Source organism: Mytilus edulis, chromosome 4 (assembly GCF_963676685.1).
Source record: "Mytilus edulis chromosome 4, xbMytEdul2.2, whole genome shotgun sequence".
NCBI lineage: Eukaryota > Metazoa > Mollusca > Bivalvia > Mytilida > Mytilidae > Mytilus > Mytilus edulis.
This window is the reverse complement of record NC_092347.1, coordinates 30,329,110-30,351,479: the sequence shown is the minus strand read 5'-3', so window position 1 is coordinate 30,351,479 and position 22,370 is coordinate 30,329,110. Positions and strand designations below refer to the sequence as shown.

At 33.6% G+C, this 22,370-nt stretch overlaps 1 protein-coding gene across 2 annotated transcripts; it reads right to left on the bottom strand.

Moving 5' to 3' along the window:
• Window positions 1-597: 597 nt before the first annotated feature.
• LOC139519383 (epoxide hydrolase 4-like) lies at window positions 598-17,537 on the bottom strand. 2 transcript variants are annotated; one of them, XM_071311398.1, is made up of 6 exons: window positions 17,299-17,537; window positions 7,005-7,129; window positions 6,338-6,450; window positions 5,796-5,964; window positions 4,560-4,723; window positions 598-2,503 (listed from the first exon to the last, which is right to left on the bottom strand). In XM_071311398.1, the coding sequence occupies exons 1-6, from the start codon at window positions 17,503-17,505 to the stop codon at window positions 2,244-2,246; spliced, it is 1,038 nt and encodes a 345-aa protein (XP_071167499.1). In that variant the 5' UTR covers window positions 17,506-17,537; the 3' UTR covers window positions 598-2,243. The 2 variants fall into 2 exon arrangements, with proteins under 2 accessions (XP_071167499.1, XP_071167500.1); XM_071311399.1 differs by lacking the exon at window positions 17,299-17,537 and adding an exon at window positions 7,521-7,643.
• Between the last annotated feature and the right edge of the window lie 4,833 nt (window positions 17,538-22,370).

The following is a 22,370-nucleotide window of genomic DNA, read 5'->3' as shown; positions in this document are numbered from 1 at the left end:
CAATGGGATAATTTAGGTCGTCAATCAATATCCATAGCCACACTGTTTTAAATATGATTCTATCTTAGATTGTTTGATTTGTGAATTACTTACTGAATGTTTACCACAAGTACTAGTAAATATGAGTCGACAAGCGCATGTCACACAGGGAGAATAACCTGTCTTACAGTTCCCTTTCAAATTTAAACTGAACTTTTCTTCAACATTTCTGTGTAAATTTTTGACATTTTCTTTTCTAGTTTACCTACAACGTCCTATATATGCATGAACTATTTACCACATGCTGTCCAATATCAAACAAATGGTTGATGTTGAACAAATATATACAGTGGTGTTTGGTAGGATTTATGAGTTTAATTTATCCTTCACCTAAATGAAATCAGATCTGCCCACACTGAGGTTAAATTAAATGTTTTCATTTGTATATTCAGCTTACATAGAATATTTGAAATAGCTTCAATCCATGTATACCGGTAGACTAGTTTATATACGGGTAGCCAAAGAAACATTCTCCATTTATAATTTATAAGGGACTGTCACACAACTGTGTGTTTGGTGTTCTCAAACTATTGTCATAGATAACAATGGAACTGTTGCTTCAATTACAAATGTATTGTACAAAGACTAAAATAATTAAACATAAGTTAAACTTTTTTCATCACCATAAATGCTGTAAATTTCTCTAAATAATTTTATCACAATATAAAACCAGATGCTCCGCAGGGCGCAGCTTTATACGATCGCAGAGGTCGAACCCTGAACAGGTGGGGCAAGTATGGAAACAACATTTAAGCTTGACACAGCTCTGAATTTGGATTGTGATTAAAAAGTTGACACAACATATGTTTCTGACACAGAATGAATGTGGTCTAAGAACTGAAACTTAAAAACTTAAAAATTTTTAATTGGACATTTACCTTTTATGGTCCAATATCCAAAATCTAAATGTATGGTTAGATTCAGCATATCATAGAACCAAGAATTCAATTTTTTTATGAAATCAAATAATGTTCAATTTTAGACCCTTTATATCTCAATGAGCACCAATTTGATAAGCGGGCCCAAATATTAAAAATCTAAATACATGGTTAGATTCAGCATATTGAAGAACCCCATATATTCAAATTTTGTTGAAATCAAACCAAGTTTAATTTTTACCATTTGGACCTTAATGTAGACCAATTTGAAAACAGGACAATACTGTGCAATTGAATATTTCTTGCTATTGCTCAATATTGTGCAATTAGATATTTTTTGCTATAGGGCAATACTGTGCAATTGAAGATTTCTTGCTATTGCACAATACTGTGCAATTGAAGATTTCTTGCTATTGCGGAATACTGTGCAATTGAAAATTTCTTGCTATTGCCCAATACTTAATATAATAATTTGTTGGCCCCTAATCCCTATACTATTGGGACTAAAACTCCCAAAATTAATCCCAACCTTCCTTTCGTCGTCATAGACCTTATGTAAAAATTTCATAGATTTCTGTTTACTTATACTAAAGTTATTGTGCGAAAACCAAGAACAATGCTTATTTGGGCCCTTTTTGGCCCCTAATTCATAAACTATTGGGACCAAAACACAAAAAATCAGTCCCAACAGGAATCTGATGTACAGTAGTTGTCGTTTGTTTATGTAATATATACGTGTTTCTCGTTTCTCGTTTTGTTTATATAGATTAGACCGTTGGTTTTCCCGTTTGAATGGTTTTACACTAGTAATTTTGGGGCCCTTTATAGCTTGTTGTTCGGTGTGAGCCAAGGCTCCGTGTTGAAGGCCGTACTTTAACCTATAATGGTTTACTTTTTAAATTGTTATTTGTATGGAGAGTTGTCTCATTGGCACTCACACCACATCTTCCTATATCTACCAACCTTCCTTTTATGGTCATAAACCTTGTGTTTAAATTTCATAGATTTCTATTTACTTTCACTAAAGTTAGAGTGCGGAAACCAAATGTTTCGGACGACGACGACGAAGACGACACCAACGTGATACCAATATACGACCCAAAAAAAATCAATTTTTGCGGTTGTATAAAAATCAATCAACTACTCTTATAATGAATTTCATAATAGTGATTGTCAGATACTAGTAAACAAAATCGACCTATAAAATATATTTCACTAAAACTACGTTTATATGTACAATCTTTAGGTTATGATTGTCTTAAAGTTATCCTGACACAAGCCTTAGGCACTGTCAGAGCCATTTACGCCTCTTTCCTGGCACAAGCCTTACGCTTTGAGCCATTCCCGCATCAATTTGTTCACTTCTTCGGGGCTATCCGTCTGAACCCAGTGGCTGGCATCTTCAACATATTTAACGGTAAGATTTGGGACAAATTTGGCTGGCAAAGCAGCTAGATCTTTGTTTAACGCAGTATCCTTGCATCCCCAGATTACCAATGTTGGTGTCTCTATGATATTGTTAACGAACTTTCCCACTGGGTATCGAAGGGCTGCTCGGTAGTAGTTAATTGCTGCAGTAAGTCCACCTATAAATGATATTAAATGCATGATTAATTGAATTTTAAAAAAACTAACTTGATATCATGGAGTAATTCATTGGTTGTTGTTGGTTGCTATTATGTTTTTCGTTATATATTATCTTATTATAAATCAAGCCGTTGGTTTTAATGTTTGAATAGTTTTACATTTAGTAATGTCGTTAGTAATAGCCTACTGCACGGTATATGTTTTGCACATTGTTGAAGGAAAAATTGTGACCTATAGTGCTTGCATTTATTTTATTTGGTATCATATTAAATCAATAACAGTCATATATATATATGCATTGGGTCTGGAGGTAAATTAATTTACTAAGGATAAAGTGTGTTTCTATATAGTCATAATGTAGATATTGATACATTAACAAGGGAGTATTGGGTTCATCTAATGTTTATTATTTATAATATCAATACATTGTACTTTTTTTTTATCTGTTATACTGTCAAATTGACAGATTAGTTGTCGAATGCATATCCGAATAGGGACCATAAATTTCCCTCACCACTCAATTTATTACCAGTATACTAATATTATATAAACAAAATTTGCAATTACAGAAGTTCTATATTTGCATCTGTTGTCGATACTGTTACCTCGGGAGACATCCAAAAATGTTTCACAACAAGTTGACAAATCTAGTTTTTGCAACCAGTATAACGTGGCATTGTAATTCGTAGGGCTCTAGGGATACTAGATTCAATCTCAAAAGGGATTTGGAAGTAAACTGACTTTTTAACGGGATCCAATGAACTATATTTAAGTTACACAGTGCTGATGCTAAGAATTCATTTTTTTTTTTGGAGACAGGTAAATTTTTTAGAATAACTAAACCAGCGTCTTATTGAATACATGTAATTTGTACATTTAGAGAAACATAAAATATAAACAATATAAAAAAAAATAATCAAATAATCTGAAATTAAGATTTTAATAACTGCTATAAAATAACAAATGTTCGTATACAGAACTGTTGTCGTACTGCAATCATTCATAAGGAATGACATTTGAAATGGTCTAGTCTACTATGGATAGTTGTCTCATTGGCAATCTTTCCACATCTTCTTTAATTAGTAGTACTTGAAAAAAAATGTATAAACTTATAAAGAGCACATGATTAGCCGTCGCTTTTTCAAGGAATAAAGTTCTATATCTCCTCAATGTCATATCAGAATTTAAAAATATAAAACTTATGAAAATCGACAGGGAGCCTACCTTAATACATATAAATAATTAACCAAAGTTTCATTAAACCTACTCAAAGCATTGTTGAGTTATTGTACGAAAACTGGAAAATCCCTCTTTTTTAATGAATAATACAAAACTTGCAAACTGAAAATCTGATATTTATAAAAATCTGAAGGGAGTTTACGTCAATAGACATAACATTACAATTCACCAAAATTTCACCAAACTAGTTTAATATAAAAAAATATGTGGCATGATTGCCAATGAGACAACTGTCCACAAGAGACCAAAATAACACAGACATTAACAACTATAGGTCACCGTATGGCCTTCAACAATGAGCAAAGCCCATATGCATTTTTGGGTTATTTTCCCGACATGTTGACGACGGACAGACAGCGGGATATCATGATACTTCCCAGCAACAGTCGTATAAAAAACGAAGAAATATTGTTAAACAGAAATTTATAATACAAAAATATATAACAAAACAAACTGAAATACCAACATCAAACTAATTTAAAAAATTGTTATTCTATGTTTTGATAAAATTTCATAAATTATAAATTTGAAACATTTACCATGCATGCACCAGAAATACACATGAGAACGTTGATGGTTTTCTGTAACTGTAACATGTAAGAAGATTCTTAAAAAGTATAGAAGATTCTTATAAAGTATAACACTTTGTAATATAAACACTATTAATAGTGTTTATATTACAAAGTGTTATACTTTATATATATGTAACATGATTAAGCAGAAGGAAAATTCGACATGTTTATAACATCCATATATTTTGTCGTCCTTACCTGCATTTAAATAAACAAAAATGTGTGTGTATATTAAAGTACATACCTGGTCTAGATAATGCATATTTATATGCCTCAACATCTTCTTCTGACATTTTTGCTACAGCTAAGCCGCTACGTTTACCAGTAAACACTTGTTTTACGGTTTCATAATCAAACAGCCAGAAAATTATCTCAGGAATCCAGGGTATTTGGAAAAACATTATGTACCTACAAATTATAAATGAGTGATTGATTGATTGATCGACTAATGGCTCTAAACAACATTGAGAAGCTGGTAAGCCCTCGCTCAGTCGGATTGATTGATTGACTTACTAATGGCTCTAAACAACATTGAGAGGCTGGTAATCCCTCGCTCAGTCGAATTGATTGATTGACTTACTAATGGCTCTAAACAACATTGAGAGGCTGGTAAGCCCTCGCTTAGTCGGATTGATTGATTGACTTACTAATGGCTCTAAACAATATTGAGAGGCTGGTAAGCCCTCGTTCAGTCGGATTGATTGACTGAGTAATATGACTTGCGATCATGCAGTGGCAAACACTTTAGGAAATTTTCATGAATTTCAGGACGCCAACAAATCAAGCAGCAATCGTCTGATCTCGATCCTGTTGTTTATTCTTGGGTTAAATATCGTGACAATGGGAACCCTACGTTAGTTTCTGTTTTTTGTTGTTGAATTCAACTCCAGGTAAACTCCTTACATGCTTTAAATAATTGAACTTAGCTCCGTACCTCGGTTAAGGTTTTATCTTCAGCGCTGTAGATTTATGAAGTTATATAACCCCTAACATGCATGATACTATCAAGCCTTTCCTCAGTTGAAGTTGTATTTAAACAACATATATATACAAATGTATTGAAAATATTATAATTATCAAAACATAATTATAAATAATTGTAATTGAAGGTTTTACTTCGTTTCTTTTTTCTAATATAGGAATTTTGCTTTGTCATTTAAATCGATCAAGTTGGACATTTCACAGTTGTGTATACCCTGGTCCATTCTCGTTTTACCTTAATAAGGCGTGGGCTCTAGAGGTTTGGTTCTTTTCAGTATCCTTTCTAGATTTCAAGTGAGATATGACGAAGTAATCACGGTTGCTTGTTCTTAATTGTACAACTTTCTGGTAACAGAATTGATTGACTCGAAGTTTGAGTATAGAGAAATTTAATTAAGACATTTTCTATATCGCAGTTTTTATTGAAATGTTTAGATATAATGTATTGTAAATAAAATTTACGCTAATAAATTCTTTTTTTATTAAACGGTTAACCTACCAAGACTTCTTGGCCTGTGATTTATTTTTCCTCAAATACTCCTGAAATGATCCTAAATGAGGCGCACTCATAACAATTAGCTTATTTATCATATCCTGGTGTTTAGCAGCAAACTGGTATGCAAGCACGCCACCCCAGTCATGAGAAACCAATACACAAGTGCTGTAGCCTTTTGTAAATAGAAAAGAAAGCAATTGTGGCTGAAAATATCTTCACTTTTTCAATCTAATTTTGATATAAATTAATTGTTTGATGTCTTATTTAGAATAACTGTTGGTGATACAAGGGAGTATAGTCAATTTTAATAGTGGGGATAACAATTATACGGTCACAATCCAAAAGACAGAAAGAAGAACAAGCGATATCCTTCCAAGATAAAATCAATATGTTACAACCGTTAATCCGGTATAGTTCCTGCACACGTATTGGTGCCTGTTATAAGTGAAAATCCGTTGAAAATTCGTTTTCGATACCAAGTCATACAGATTTAAAAGAGTGACGCCTGGTCTCCTAGCTCCTAAGGTATAATATTAGCTAATTACCCATAGCTGGGATCAGTTGTTTGATATCGGCAATCATTTTCTCCGTCTTATAGGCTGCTACACCACTTGGTTTGTCAGAGTCGGCATATCCTCTCAAGTCGATGGCCACGCATCTGGAATTAACAACACATTTATATTCAAAACCTGGCCTGAATTTTGCGCAGGATTATATCACACTTTTTGCACTCCATCTCTCCATTTGTGCGAATTTCATTTTAGTAAATGTATCCTGACTTAGATTTTTATCCTGACTTACACTTATCATGATCTTGACTTAGATTTAAATGATTGCTGCCTTATTTGACAATGTATAATCTTAGCAATGTGTTATATTCAAACATTTTCAAAATGACATAAAAAGTAAAATAACAAAAATACCGAACTCCAAGGAAAATTCAAAACGAAAAGTCCGTAATAAAATGGCAAACTCAAATGCTCACCCACATCAATGCTAACGAATGGATAACAAGTCATATTCCTGACATGGAACAGGCATTTGCTTATATAGAAAATGGTGGATTAAACCTGGTTTTAAAGCTAGCGTAACCTCTCACTTGTATGACAGTCACATAAAATTATGTTTTCCTTACATTTTTCATCTAGTTTTTGTAAAGTTTCATTTTATCTTTTCACAAGAAAATCAAAATCAATTTAAAATTTAAAATACCTGTAATCTTTCTTAAACTCTCTGATTTGATGTCTCCATGAATACCAAAATTCAGGGAAACCATGCAGAAATAGCATTAATGGTTTAGATTCATCTCCACATGCCACATAATGCAACCGTACCTCCTGAAATAGAGATATTGTCTGTGAAAAGTAAAAGTACAGTGGTCTCTTCTAAACATAGAGCTACCACGTGACAAGTCAGTTAACTGAGGTCTCTCCTAAACATAGAGCTACCCCGTGAAAAGTTAGACTACTGATGTCTCTTCTAAACATAGAGTTACCCCGTGAAAAATAAGATTACTGACGTCTCTCCTTTGTAAACATAGAGTTACCCTGTAAACAATCTGAATACTGAGGTCTCTCTTAAACAGAGTTACCCCGTGAAAAGCCAAGTGTTGTTTCTTGGTAGCTAATTAATCATCCAAGACGGCTGTCAGCGGGGGAACTAAGTTTAACAAAGTGGACTACATGCAAAAGTCTTAATTTAAAAATCACTGAATGGAATGAAACCAACCATGGCATGAATGTTCACCAAGTGTTGTTACTTTGTAGCCAATCAATCATCTAAGCTAGCTACCAGCGGGAAATACTATGTGAATTACATACGATAGTCTTCTTTTAAAGAACCACAGAATAGCATCATGGCATGAAACATGAATGTTCCTTGTAAGGTGCGGACCAAGTGTTGTTACTTTGTAGCATATCCATCAACCAAGATGGCTGCCAACGGGGGACTTAGTTTAACAGTTTAACAAAGGACACTATGGGAAATATACACAAATGTGTTTTTTTTCTTCTAGAAAGCTGCTAAATGGATTGAAACCAAACATGGTATGATAAATAAACGCATCATAGATACCACGATTACAGTTTGTATTTACGCCAGACGCGCGTTTCGTCTTCAAAAGACTCATCAGTGACGCTCGAATCCAAAAAAGTTAAAAAGGGCAAATAAAGAACGAAGTTGAAGAGCATTGAGGACCAAAATTCCTAAAAGTTTTGTTTCGAGGTGCTGACCAAGTGGTGTTACTTTGTAGCTTTTTTTTTTATGCAAGATGCCGGCTGTCAGCAGGGGGAGTAAGTTTAACATAGGGCCCTATGGGAAATACATACACGTGTTTTTCTTCTAGAGAACCACTGAATAGAATGAAACCAAACATGGCATGGATGTTCCTAATAAGGTGCTGACCAAGTGTTGTAACTTTGTAGTCGAACTATCATCCAAGATGTCCGCCAGCGTGGGACTTAGAGGTTCATGTGGACCCTTTGCCTAAAATGGCCGTCTTTTCACCTCAAAATTTACTCTGAGTACAGACAAACCTGCGCATCTGTAAAAAAAAATTCAGGCATAGCATGCCCTAGATAATTAGGGCCAGGATTTTGCAGTGCACTTTTTTTCATTCCTCCAGAAGGTGCCAAAATAAACTAAGTTGGGAAACAGGTTTGAGAACATCCCCACAGGTAATAATTTAAGTGAGCCGTATTGATTGACATGGACAATAGATGGACAATAGATACCTGACAATAATTGGTGAGTTAACTGTGTACCTGAGTGGACCATATCAAGGGAAACTCAACTGTTAGTTAATTTTATCATCTTCTGCAGGGCGAAAAAAAGTGCACGGCAAAATCCAGTTAAGTTTTGAATTTTCTAAATCATACAATGCATTTGAATTCTATTTATCTAGGGCATGCTATGCCTTAACACTTTTCGAGGTGCACAGTTTTGTCTGTACTCAGAGTAAATTTTGAGGTGAAAAGACGGCCATTTTAGCCAGTGTCCACATGAACCTTAAAGTTCCACTAAAGTCAAAATATACGACACTTCAAAAACATCTAAACTTTGCCTGTATGTTTATGCTCTAGCCAAGATAGTAGAGGGGCATTAAGTTTTCTAGTCTGTGCGTCCCTTCGTTTGTTTGTCCGTTCATTCGTTCGTTCGTTCGTCCTTCCGTCCGTCCGTTCGTTCGTTTGTTTGTTTATCCGTCTGTCTCGATTTAGGTTAAATTTTTGGTCACGGTAGTTTTTTATGAAGTTGAATGAAGCCCGAACAACTTGAAACTTAGTACACATGTTCCCTATGATATGATCTTTCTAATTTTAATGCCAAATAAGAGTTTTTATCCCAATTTCACGGTTCATTAAACCTAGAAAATGATAGTGCGATTGGGGCATCCGTGTACTATGGTCACACTAAGTCCTAAACTATTGAAACATATGCTCATTTAAACATGCTTAACACGTGTAAGATGCGACAGCTGCGATTCTTGGTTTCACATTAATTGTCAGAGTATACCATCTCATATCTACGAGTGTATGAATGCTAGCAATAGTAGCTGGGAATGTACAAATTGTGGAATGCCAAATTTCTCCACTACCTTATTCAATAACCAATCAAGCATATCATTAAATTCTAGTAGTATCTGGAGTATGAGTGATACATCTCTCAATAACAGCTAAGGTGCTCCTCCACAGGCACTTGTTTCTATCCATAGGAAGGTCGACTATCCATATATATGGATAGTCGACCTTCCTGTGGATAGAAACAAGTGCCTGTGTGCTCCTCGTGCATCTTCATCGCCTATGACTAAGACTAAATCAAAACCAAAAGTCAAAACATCACAAAACTGAGCCACTACTAAAAATCAGAAACCTATCAGGATACTTAACATAAACTTTCAATCGATACGAAATAAAATTGAAGATCTCAATCAGTTAATTGATTCATCTAAACCTGACATAATCATAGGCACTGAAACATGGCTAGACAAAAATATATCATCATCTGAATTCTTTCCATCAGAACTATTTAATGTCTATAGATTAGACAGACCACCAAATAAAAATAACCAAAGTCATGGAGGTGTACTTATTGTCATTAATTAAGAACTTATAAGCACAGAACTTAAGTAAGTGAACTTAAAACTGACTGTGAAATAGTTTGGTCTCAAATAAACATGACTGGTAGTAAGAACTTATTAGTAGGTGCATATTACAGACCACCATCAGATAAAGGAACATCTTTACAACAACTAGAACTATCACTTAATTAGTAGAATTAATTAATCATCAAATACTAATATCATGATTGGTGGTGACTTTAACTTAGGTCATATTGACTGGTCTATACCTCAGGTCATACCCGGTAAACCGGATGCTGAACATCACAATAAACTTTTAGAACTACTAGAAAATTGTAACCTTCAACAAATAGTTAACACACCAACTAGAAAAGAAAGAATACTAGACTTAATCTTAGTTAACAATTCAACACACTCCCACAACTACGACTATGTGACCACGACATCGTCTACATAGAAACAGACACTTGGCTTCGAAAAGTTAGACAACATCCCAGAAAAATACTAAAATATGTCAAAGCAAACTGGGAAAATATAGAAGCAGACCTACATAAAACACTAGAAGAGCTTACTATTATGAACAATAACAACAATAGTACTATTAATGAAATGTGGGATTTATTTAAAAACAATATCACAAAATCAATAGATACAAACATCCCACATAAAATGTTAACGTATAAACATCGACTTCCCTGGGTGCACAACAAACTCAGAAAAATGATAAATAAAAAGAATAAATTGTACTCTAAAATGAAAAAGGACAAAAAGCATATAGTAAAATATAAAAAACTAAAACAACAAGTCCAACAAGAACAGAGACGTGCCTATTGTACATACATAGAAAAAATGATCCTTGACCTTCCAACAAATGACCCGGACCTAAGTTACAGCAACCAATCAAAACCAAAGAAACTCTTTTCTTATATTAAATCAATCAGAACTGACAATAGTGGAGTTGTTCCCCTAAAAAAAGAGGGCCAATTAACAACTGAAACAAAACAAAAAGCCAACATTTTAAATGAGCAGTTTCAATCAGTCTTTACCACCGAAACAGCAAATAATATGCATGATAAAGGGCCAAGTCTCCATCCAGTCATACCATCACTCACAATTACCACACCTGGCATACAAAAACTCTTACACAACATCAATCTGCACAAAGCCACTGGCCCAGATAACATCAGCGGCAGAGTACTAAAACAACTTCAAAACATAACGGCACCAATCCTCACCATGATTTTCCAGAAATCACTTACAACTGGCTGTATACCATCCGACTGGAAACATGCAAATGTCACACCAGCATACAACCAGATGCTCCGCAGGGCGCAGCTTTATACGACCGCAGAGGTTGAACCCTGAATGGTTGGGGCAAGTATGGACACAACATTAAAGCTGGATTCAGCTCTAAATTTGGATTGTGATTAAATAGTTGACACAGCATAGGTTTCGGACACAGAATGAATGTGGTCTAACGAACTTAAAATATTTGTTTTGCCTTTGAGCAATTCAGTATGCTGTTGAATATTAATCCTCTCAAAGAATGTTTGAAGAAATTTTCTTTTTATTTATAAAATCTGAAATGAGAAAAATTTACCACCCCCCCCCCCCCCCATTTTTTTTCACATTCCCCTTTCCCTTCTTCGAACTGATCTCAATTCAAATTTCTAATGGAGTTTGCAACAATAACTACTCATTTAAATACATCATAAAATATTAAAATGTAACAAAAGGTGCTTGTTATCACTGAATGGTAAAGATTGTTTTAATTTATCAGTTGGAAGTAAAAGTTAATATACATTGTATATTGTATAAAACAATGATTTAAGTTGATTCAACTACTATTCTGGACAAAGAAAGATAACTCCAATCAATTGAAAATTTCTTGCTATTGCACAATATTGTGCAATTAGATATTTCTGGCTATTGCGCAATACTGTGCAATTGAAAATATTTGTTGTTGCACAATACTGTGCAATTGAAGATTTCTTGCTATTGCGCAATACTGTGCAATTGAAAATTTCTTGCTATTGCACAATACTGTGCAATTGAAGATTTCTTGCTATTGCTGAATACTGCAATTGAAAATTTCTTGCTATTGCACAATACTTAATATAATAATTTTGGATCCTGATTTGAACCAACTTGAAAACTGGGCCCATAATAAAAAATCTAAGTACATGTTTAGATTCAGCATATCAAAAAAGCCCAAGATTTCAATTTTTGTTAAAATCAAACTAAGTTTAATTTTTGGACCCTTTGGACCTTAATGTAGACCAATTTGAAAACAGGACAAAAAATTAAGAATCTACATACACAGTTAGATTCGGCATATCAAAGAACCCCAATTATTCAATTTTTGATGAAATCAAACAAAGTTCAATTTTGGACCCTTTGGGGGCCTTATTCCTAAACTGTTGAGACCAAAATTCCCAAAATCAAACCTAACCTTCTTTTAGTGGTCATAAACCTTGTGTTTAAATTTCATAGATTTCTATTTACTTATACTAAAGTTATGGTGCGAAAACCAAGAATAATGCTTACTTGGGCCCCTTTTTGGCCCCTTATTCCTAAACTGTTGAGACCAAAATTCCCAAAATCAAACCCAACCTTCCTATTGTGTTCATAAACCTTGTGTTTAAATTTCATTGATTTCTATTTACTTATACTAAAGTTATTGTGCGAAAACCAAGAAAAATGCTTATTTGGGCCCTTTTTTGGCCCCTAATTCCTAAACTGTTTGAACTAAAACTTCCAAAATCAATCCCAATCTTCCTTTTGTGGTCATAAACCTTGTGTCAAAATTTCATAGATTTCTATTTACTTAAACTAAAGTTATAGTGCGAAAACCAAGAAAATGCTTATTTGGGCTCTTTTTGGCCCCTAATTCCTAAAATGTTAGGACCAAAAACTCTCAAAATCAACCCCAACCTTCCTTTTGTGGTCATAAACCTTGTGTTAAAATTTCATAGAGTTCTATTCACTTTTACTAAAGTTAGAGTGCGAAAACTAAAAGTATTCGGACGCCGCCGACGACGACGCCAACGTCATACCAATATACGACCAAAATTTTTTCAATTTTTGCGGTCGTATAAAAAAGGGGGAAAATACAACGCAGTCAACTAAAGACCAATCTCTCTCACTTGTATCAGTTGCAAACTAATGGAACATGTCATTACTAAACACCTAATTTTAAAGACTGTTACAAATATTCATTTTTTCCGTATACTATTACACAATGGAATTACTACCTCCAAAGGTAGTACTTTCTCCCACTCTTAATATTTTTAGAGAACAGTTGACACCTACTGTTCTCTACATTATAGAACAGTAAACCTAGTAGTAATGTAAATAGTTTTAAGGTTTATGTACCCTTGTGTTGAGTCAATGCTAAACATATGGACATTTTTATAGAAAATCCACAGCCTTTATTCTTGTACTCTTATATTTGGACTGATAGATATAGGATCATTGCATGCAGTTCTAGCATTGATTTCCTTAAAACAAGTTAATTAATGTAGTTATTGGTTAAAACAAATATAAATATGGACAAAATCAAGTACACCTTTTAGGGTGCATTCGACTTTAGTGACTCAGCACGAGGTGTTTTGGAATTTACAGGTTGCTTAGAACTTTTTGTAAAGATAAAACGCTAGCACATCATAGAAAAGCAAGTAAGTAATCTACGTTTCAAATTTCATAACAAAAATCTCTGTATTAATGGCTGTGGATTTTCTATAAAAATCTTGGTTTATTTGCCAGCCCACAAGGTCCTCTTTTTCTATTAAGGTTCATGTGGACCCTATGGCTAAAATGGCCGTATTTTCACCTAAAAATTTACTCTGAGTACAGATAAACCTGCGCATCTGTAAAAAAATTTAGGTATAGCATGCCCTAGATAAATAAATTTCAAATATGTTTTATGTTGTAGAAAAATAAAAACTTATCAGGATTTTGCCGTGCACTTTTTTTCATTCCTACAGAAGGTGCCAAAATAAACTAAGTTGGGAAACATGTTTGAGAACTTCCCCACAGGTAATAATTGAAGTGAGCTGTATTGTTTGACATGGACATGAGAATCAGATGGACAATAGATACCTGACAATAATTGGTTATTTAAACTGTGTACATGAGTGGACCATATCAAGGTAAACTCAACTGTCTGTTAATTTTATCATCTTCTGCATCTTCTGCTGGAAAAGTTTTAAGGCATAGCATGCCCTAGATAAATAGAATTCAAATGCATTGTATGATTTAGAAAATTCATAACTTAACTGGATTTTGCCGTACACTTTTTTTCGTCTCTCTAGAAGATGATAAAATTAACAATCAGTTGAGTTTACTTTGATATGGTCCACTCAGGTACACAGTTTAAATAACCAATTATTGACAGGTATCTATTGTCCATCTAATGTCCATGTCAATTAAAAATGCTCACTTTAATTTTTACCTGTGGGGAAGTTCTCAAACCTGTTTCCCAACTTAGTTTATTTTGGCACCTTCTGGAGGAATGAAAAAAAGTGCACGGCAAAATCCTGGTAAGTTTTTAATTTTCTAAAACATAAAACATACTTAAAATTCAAACGCGCAATTTTACACCAGTAATGAAAACCTTCTTTCATTTATAGGTAGACTTTACATAGATAAATTCAGCCGTATAAGAAAAGCAAAATGAGAATGTTAAATTTGATGTATGCCTTTTTGTGCTACTTTGTTACATTTGTTGTTTATGTAGTGATATTAAGATGATAACATAATATTGACTGTTGTACCCCTATTTTTATTTGACATTTTTACTCTTTGAGTATGTTTGTTTTGTTCATGCATCGTTGACAATGTAATGGATTTTAATGCGACTGTCATACAAGTGAGAGGTTTAGCTAGCTATAAAACCAGGTTCAATCCACCATTTCTTACATTAGAAAATGCCTGTACCAAGTCAGGAATATGACAGTTGTTATCCATTCGTTTGATGTGTTTGGACTTTTGATTTTGCCTTTTGATTTTTGATTTTCCTTTTTGAATTTTCCTCGGAGTTCAGTATTTTTGTGTTTTTACTTTTTTCATTTATCTAGGGCATGCTATGCCTGATTTATTTTACAGATGCGCAGGTTTGTCTGTACTCAGAGTAAATTTTTAGGTGAAAATACGGCCATTTTAGCCATAGGGTCCACATGAACCTTAACCACATGTCATGTAATAGTATTTGTTTATTTTTTGGCACTTTTTTTTTGTTAATATTTATTCATTATTATCCTACGCATGCGCAGCAGTTAGTAATCATAAAAAGTCCAGTCAATTTAGCATATATATGACCCTAACCTTAAAGTATTTTGACAAATGAATTTTATACGACCACAAAAAAGTTTTCGGTCCTATATTGGTATCACGTCATCGTCGTCCGAAGACGGATGGTTTCCGGATAATAACTTTAGTATAAGTAAACAGAAATCAATCAAATTTTAACACAATGTTTATAACCACAAAAGGTAGCTTGGGATTGATTTTGGGGGTTAAGGTTTAGGAATAAGGGGCCTACAGGGCCCAACAATAGCATTTATCTAGTGTCAGAACAATAAGTTTTGTATAAGTATTTCAATTGTTCTGAAATTGTACCACAATGCTAATACCATAAGTAGAAGGTTGAGATATATTTTAAGGGTTATGGGGCAAACAGTCTAGGAATAAAGGGCCAAAAAGGGGCAAAAAACAAGCATTTTTTGTAGTTTCAAGTCAATAAATTGGAGTTATCTTTCTTTGTCCAGAATGGTTGTTGAATCACCTAAAACCAATGCTTTATATAATCTTCTTTGAAAATAAGAGTTATCTTTCTTTGTCCAGAATAGAAGTTGAATTAACTTAATAAATCAATGCTATATACAATATATACAATGCAATATTCACTTTACTACCAACTGATAAATTAAAGCAATCTTTATCAATCAGTGATTACAAGCACTTTGATTACCATTCCAGGGTTATGCCCCTTTACAAGTGGAAAAATTGAAAACCTCAATTTTTTCGTTTCTGTTCTCATAACTTAAGTTTGTCTCAACTAAATTTAATGAAATGTGTATATATAATGCTTATTATCTCTAAACTCAGTTTAAGTTCAATTTTTGGCAGCTTCAATTTTACAGTTCTTGAGTTATATCCCTGTTTAACGTTATATGCTAGGGGCATCTCTGTGTTCTTTTGGACACATTCCCCATCTATTTTGTTAGAAGTTACTATTAATTGATATTAATTTTAACCATGACTGTATGACATTTTATATTTTGATATTTTATGATGTATTCAACATGTTTAAACTCCATTAGAAATTTGAATTGAGATCATTTTTGGAATATTAAGAGAAAGGAGGTAGTGAAAAAAAATTGGGATGTGGGTCAATTTTTTTTTCTCATTTCAGATTTCAGAATTTAAAAAGAAAATTTCTTCAAGTATTTTTTTCTTTGAGAGTATTTATATTCAACAGCATAGTAAATTGCTCAAAAGAAAAAGAAAAAATAAGTTCATTAGACCACATTCACTCTGTGTCAGAAACCTATGCTGTGTCAACTATTTAATCACAATCCAAATTCAGAGCTGTATCCAGCTTGAATGTTGTGTCCATATTTGCCCCAACCGTTCAGGGTTCGACCTCTGCGGTCGTATAAAGCTGCGCCCTGAGGAGCATCTGGTTAAGTTTTAATCTACAGGTAGCATTATATCCCAAATGTACGCAGAAAAAAGTCCAACAAAATATAACTTGAGGAAGACTAAAAATTTAAAATTCCTATGGAGATTTGCATTGAAAAGGGAAATAACTCTTTAAAAAAGGCAGAAATATCAATAAAAATTGAAGAAAAAAAACTTTACTGTACAGCTTCTATATAATTATATAATTCAGCAGAATGTATTGATTATTGTGGGTTTTTTTAAAACTAAATTATAGGGACAATATTAAACAAAATTTGGCCTCAATCATTATTAGGGTATTGGTTATGATTGTAACCTATCATTTATCATTATGATTTTCAAAACGAAAGTAGAATCAGGTAAGTGACACAGGCTCTTTCATGAGAGCAAATAGTGTTTTTCGATTTTCAGTTAAATACTTGTCTATTTTAAAGATCTATTCTGTATTCAAGTAGTTCAACATGGTCAACCGTCCGTAGAAAAAAAATATGCTCTGTGACATAACTTCAACTTGTCATTTTAACTGTACTGTAACTTTAATATTAACACTAACAAGAATTTCGATAAAAAAATATGGAGAATGCAACTTAAAAATAGACAGGAATTAAAATCGTTTCTTTCGTCTTTTTGTAATCGTTGAAAATGTAAGCCATTGGCATTGATATTTGATATAGGAAAGTGACATTGTCATGCGATTACATAATAACACAGACCTATACAGAAAGTCAGATTAAAATGAATACTTGCCTCTAAATGTATAAAGCCGTGAGAACCCAATGTTGGGTCATTCAAACAGGCTGGCATCACATCTCTGGTCTTTGGCCATGCAGTCGTGAATGATTTAATTGGATGTCGAATGAATCTCCAAATAAGACCCATTACTGACATGGCAGCGAAAAAAAATCCAAACGATAGTGCCACACAATATTGAATTTTGTGAGTAACCCACCCCATATTCAACGGGGTAGTTTTTTTTCAACAAACACTTGGAAAATAAAAACGTTATGTGTTCTTTGGACCGTATTAAAAAATACGTGATAATCGATTTTACTATCAATAAAAGGAGCCTCATAAAAGGATACAAAGATGAACAGGCGGAACTAGTATTCTTGGGTCATACAAGGATACAAAGATGAACAGGCGGAACTAGTATTCTTGGGTCATACAAGGATACAAAGTAGTCTCGATTACCCAGACGCATATTTAAATATAGAGTCTGGGGTGATTAACCGGACTGGTCAAATATTTATAGGGGGCGTAACAAATAATTAAATATAGAACATAATATAAACAGCACTTCCGTTATCCCCAATATAATTTTTTTTTAAACAATAGTAAACAGTGTAGTAGTAAATGTACATGTATATATGACATTCTTGTAGCTCACTCTATGTTGATCTATGTTGGCCAACTTGATGATGGGGAATTTTAATACAAACGTGAAGTTAAATAATTAGAACTGCTTAAAAAAACATTTCACACGTATTCATGTTCTCAGAGTTCTTGTCTGAAACTGAATGATTTATAAACATGTAATAAAGATCTAGTCAAAATTAAGCTTTAATTGGCCGTACTTTAGATATCGGATATTTTTTTCGTTGATTAAAAGTACTTTATATAAATTTTACTCTTTTTTTGGTCATGTTTTTATCTAATTTTTTATTGATCATTAACTATACTTTTTCTAGTTTTCGGCCGGTTGTGCCCCTGGTTTCCCCATTACCTTGGGTACCGCAGCCGGCGGCACCCAAACGCCTGCCTCGTTTTATTCTGAGGCCTAGTTACGGCCCTGTGTAAATATTATAGCACTCGTCATAGGTGGACCGTTATACTTAAATCTATATTTCTGCTTCAATACAATATACCCTTATTTTTTAGTGAGTCGTAATTTCTCAAACCTGTATCCTGAACGAACTATAAATTAAAAGACCTCCTTTTTATAATTATTGTTAATTTCTTTTCGTCCTGAACATTACCATTATTTACCACAAGATCAAACTATTCTTATATTATTGCACACCTGTCCACTCTCTTATCTTAATACTATAAAATACGACCATTATCCAGCTTCTATTCTCTGTTCTTTTTACTGTATCACATCGTCCAAAACATGCATGAAATATTTGTCACTGGACGTTAAGCAACCAACCATCCGTATATTGTGTCACCGTTAGTCTCTATTCTTTATTTTTTTATCCATTTTTCCTTATTTTGTCTCATTATTCTCAGTTCCTTTTTTTATATATATATCTGACGCACTTACCTTACAAAAAAGCACACATCAAGCTACGTCTATGTAAAGAAAAACATCTTATACAAATACTAAGATTGCATATATGTAGAAAACTTCCTTAACAAGTATAACTGGCATATCAGCGAGATCACACAATGAGCCAACTCAATTTCCATTTACAAAATTAACTGATCTTAAAACTGCAAACGACAGAAAAGTCTGAATGTTTCTTAGCTGTTACACTAACAATTGCCTAATCCTTTTGGGAAGAAAATATTTAGGAAACCAACCTTCACACAAAACCACTTTGCCAGTGTAGCCCGTGTCCATGGAGAAATACAGAACTTAACCAGTCAGTCATGAAACCCAATACTCTTTGAATGCATGTTTGAATCATTCACATGGAAAAGATGGAATGGGATTGATCCCATACTGCATAGTAACTTGTAAAAAAAGATAATAACTCATGATCAAAAGTGTATTCTACTTCTCCAACTCTTCTAATTTCCATCATGTATAAGCATGCAATAAAGGACAGCTTCACAAGAACAATAACTGTGAACCTTTTATATAAAAAATAAGGAAATTGGTATGATTGCGCACGAGGCAACAACCCAGCAGAGTTCAAATAACATGGATATACGCAAATGTGATCACTGCATGGCCTTCAATATTAAGAAAACTCCCTACCATATAGTCAACTATAAAAGAGCCCGACATGAAAATGAGATACAATTCAACCGTAATACTAAACACTAACTGTTTAATTGTTCATATGATTTTTAATTTGTTAATGGAAATCTTATTTCCCTAACATATCTGACAACAATGAGTTTCTTGATATTTGTTACATTTAATCAGTATACGTCTGTTGTGGTTTTTTTTCGCTTTGTGGCGGCTGTCAAAATAATGTATACCCAACATTTTTGGTACTGTGATCTATTTATACTGATTGATGCTTCAATAATTAAAAAAAATCTTTCAGTTTGAATCTTGTTTATGTTTATGATACAATTAAAATTCTGAGTATTACATTTTTTTTAATTCTTCACATTTTACACATAAAATCTGTGTCCATTCACTATTTATGCGTGGTTTATATGTCTACTACACATCATACAACACATGGGCAGCCATATTTAACCTCTGGATAAGAACTTATCCGAACCCCCAGACACTGGACAAATTTTGTCCGTGGTTAAGCTATTTTATCCATTGGACAATTTTTGAACAACCGGACTTGTCTAGTGGACAAATGTTATCCAGTGGATACAGACTTTATCCTGTGGATAACTTTATCCAGCCTTTTGAACAACCGGGCAAAAATCATAACGTAGAATAGAATAGAAGAACATGTTATTGTAAGTCGGGGTTACATGAACACATATAATCTCTGTCATGTTTTTGCCTACATTACAATACCAACACATATACAGTAAGATTATACTCATTTATTTCATTTCTAACTACATTTTCCAGCAGGATAAGTCCATTTTATTTTATATAAACAGGCACGTACGTAGTCCTGGAAATATAAAAGCTGATAAAAATTTAAAACCATAGCAAATCTAAAGATTTTAAGTTCTGATTTTACATGTCGTAATGATCTGAATATTCAAGAGGGTCTGGATGGGGGGTCTGTTATTCTGTAAACATTTAATTTTCACACCTTTTTTCTCTAATCTTTAATAAAATAACCCCTTTTTTCTCTAATCTTCAAAAAATTATCCCTTTTTTCTCTAATCTTCAAAAAATTATCCCTTTTTTCTCTAATCTTCAAAAAATTATCCCTTTTTTCTCTAATCTTCACTTTTAAGGGCATTATTCTTTAATCATTTAACCCCATCCAAACCCTCATTCAATTAAGAAAACATTAAAAACAAAAATACTCATGATTAGCAGTGGCGGATCCAGGGGGTTCCGGGGGTTGGAACCCCTCTTTTGTACCATCAATGCATTGGAATGGGGACATATAGTTGGAACCCCCCCCTTTTGTCCTGGAATGAGACCCCCCTTTTTTTTTTAACTTGGCTGGATCCGCCCCTGAGTAGAACATGAAAGTGCTGCATATAATTGTTCAGTGTTGTGAGCATGAAATGATTCCGGGTTTTGTAGTACGCATGGATTCTGTTCATGGTAGTGATAATTATGCCTATTGAGGAAATGGCGAATTTGCTGAAATACCTTTGCAATTACTCACGATGAATATTTATTCCCAGCTTGCCTTAACGCACTGACATTATAAAATAAATTCAGTAAATAGCATACTTTAGCTATCACTTTTCGATAAAATATTGCAAATAAGTTACATGTTTGTGTTACGCTATTACGAGATTTCTCATAATCTCTTTATATTTTTTTATGATTCTATATGAAAAATATACAATAGATTAACAAGTATGTTCAAAATTCACGATAAATATTGTCATACTTATCATTGTGAATTATCTTTACCTGTGTTACCTGAAAACTGAATCAAATACTGCGCATACGGAAATTTTAATCCCCAAATGCGTGCATTGCCAAATGTAATGCTTCCATTTCAGGATATTCTTTAATTCAATAATTTTAACTAAATTCGCGCCTCAGAAAATGAACGTCTACGGAACATTAACTTTGTTCTTGAATTAAGTTGTTTGTGAAGGGATTTTTTTATCAGGGGCGGGTCCAGGTAAGGGCGTAATGGGCGTACGCCCCCCCCTTTAAAAAAAAACAAAAAAAAAAAAACAAAAAAACTATCGTTATAATCTGCTAGTATTGTATTGAATGATGGCAATTTATCATATTCATTAATTAAACACATACTCTGATTTCTTTTTATATTTATCCAATTTGATGGGTCATCATCAACCGTAAAATTTCGTTTCTCGGAGTCCGGCGTGTTCGACTCTGCGATTAGTATCCATTGTTGTTGATGTGATATAGAATTCGCAAACATGTCGATGTCAAAAACAAAACTTCAAAAGACCTTAAAATCGTATTAAGGTGTCTTGGACACCTTTTTTAAACAACCAAAACGGTAAGTAAATCAGTATAATACATGAATTTAAAACCCGAACTTAATCAAAAATAGAGGGATTACTTCATAATTTGAAATTCAGGAGCTTCTGAGCTTCCCCATGGACCCTCAACCGTAATCACGCCTCTCGTTCATAAAATCCTGGCCTAGGTATTGAAATGTTAAGTTACTCCTTATACCCTTGAGTTTAGAATTTCTCGTTATTGGTCTACTGCTGTTAAGATCCATCCAATCATTTTAATATACCATAGACAATGAATGAAGAAAACTCGGCATAAAAAATGTCACACCCTGACACTTTAACTATAAAATATACATGCTCCAAGTCAGGAACCGTTACATTAGTGCAATTCTCTATTATTTTATGTTTTTAAGCCAAAAAAAGGTCCCAAAAAATTTTCTTCTACGCCCCCCCCTTTGAAATATCCTGGACACGCCCCTGTTTATCATCAGAAACTTCGTAAAACTGATGCACTAAGCGCATGCGAATTTACTTCATGGGTTTCAGATAAAACCCCTTTGAGTTTCCGTTGTAAAAACTGAAGTCATTAACGAACCGAACCAACC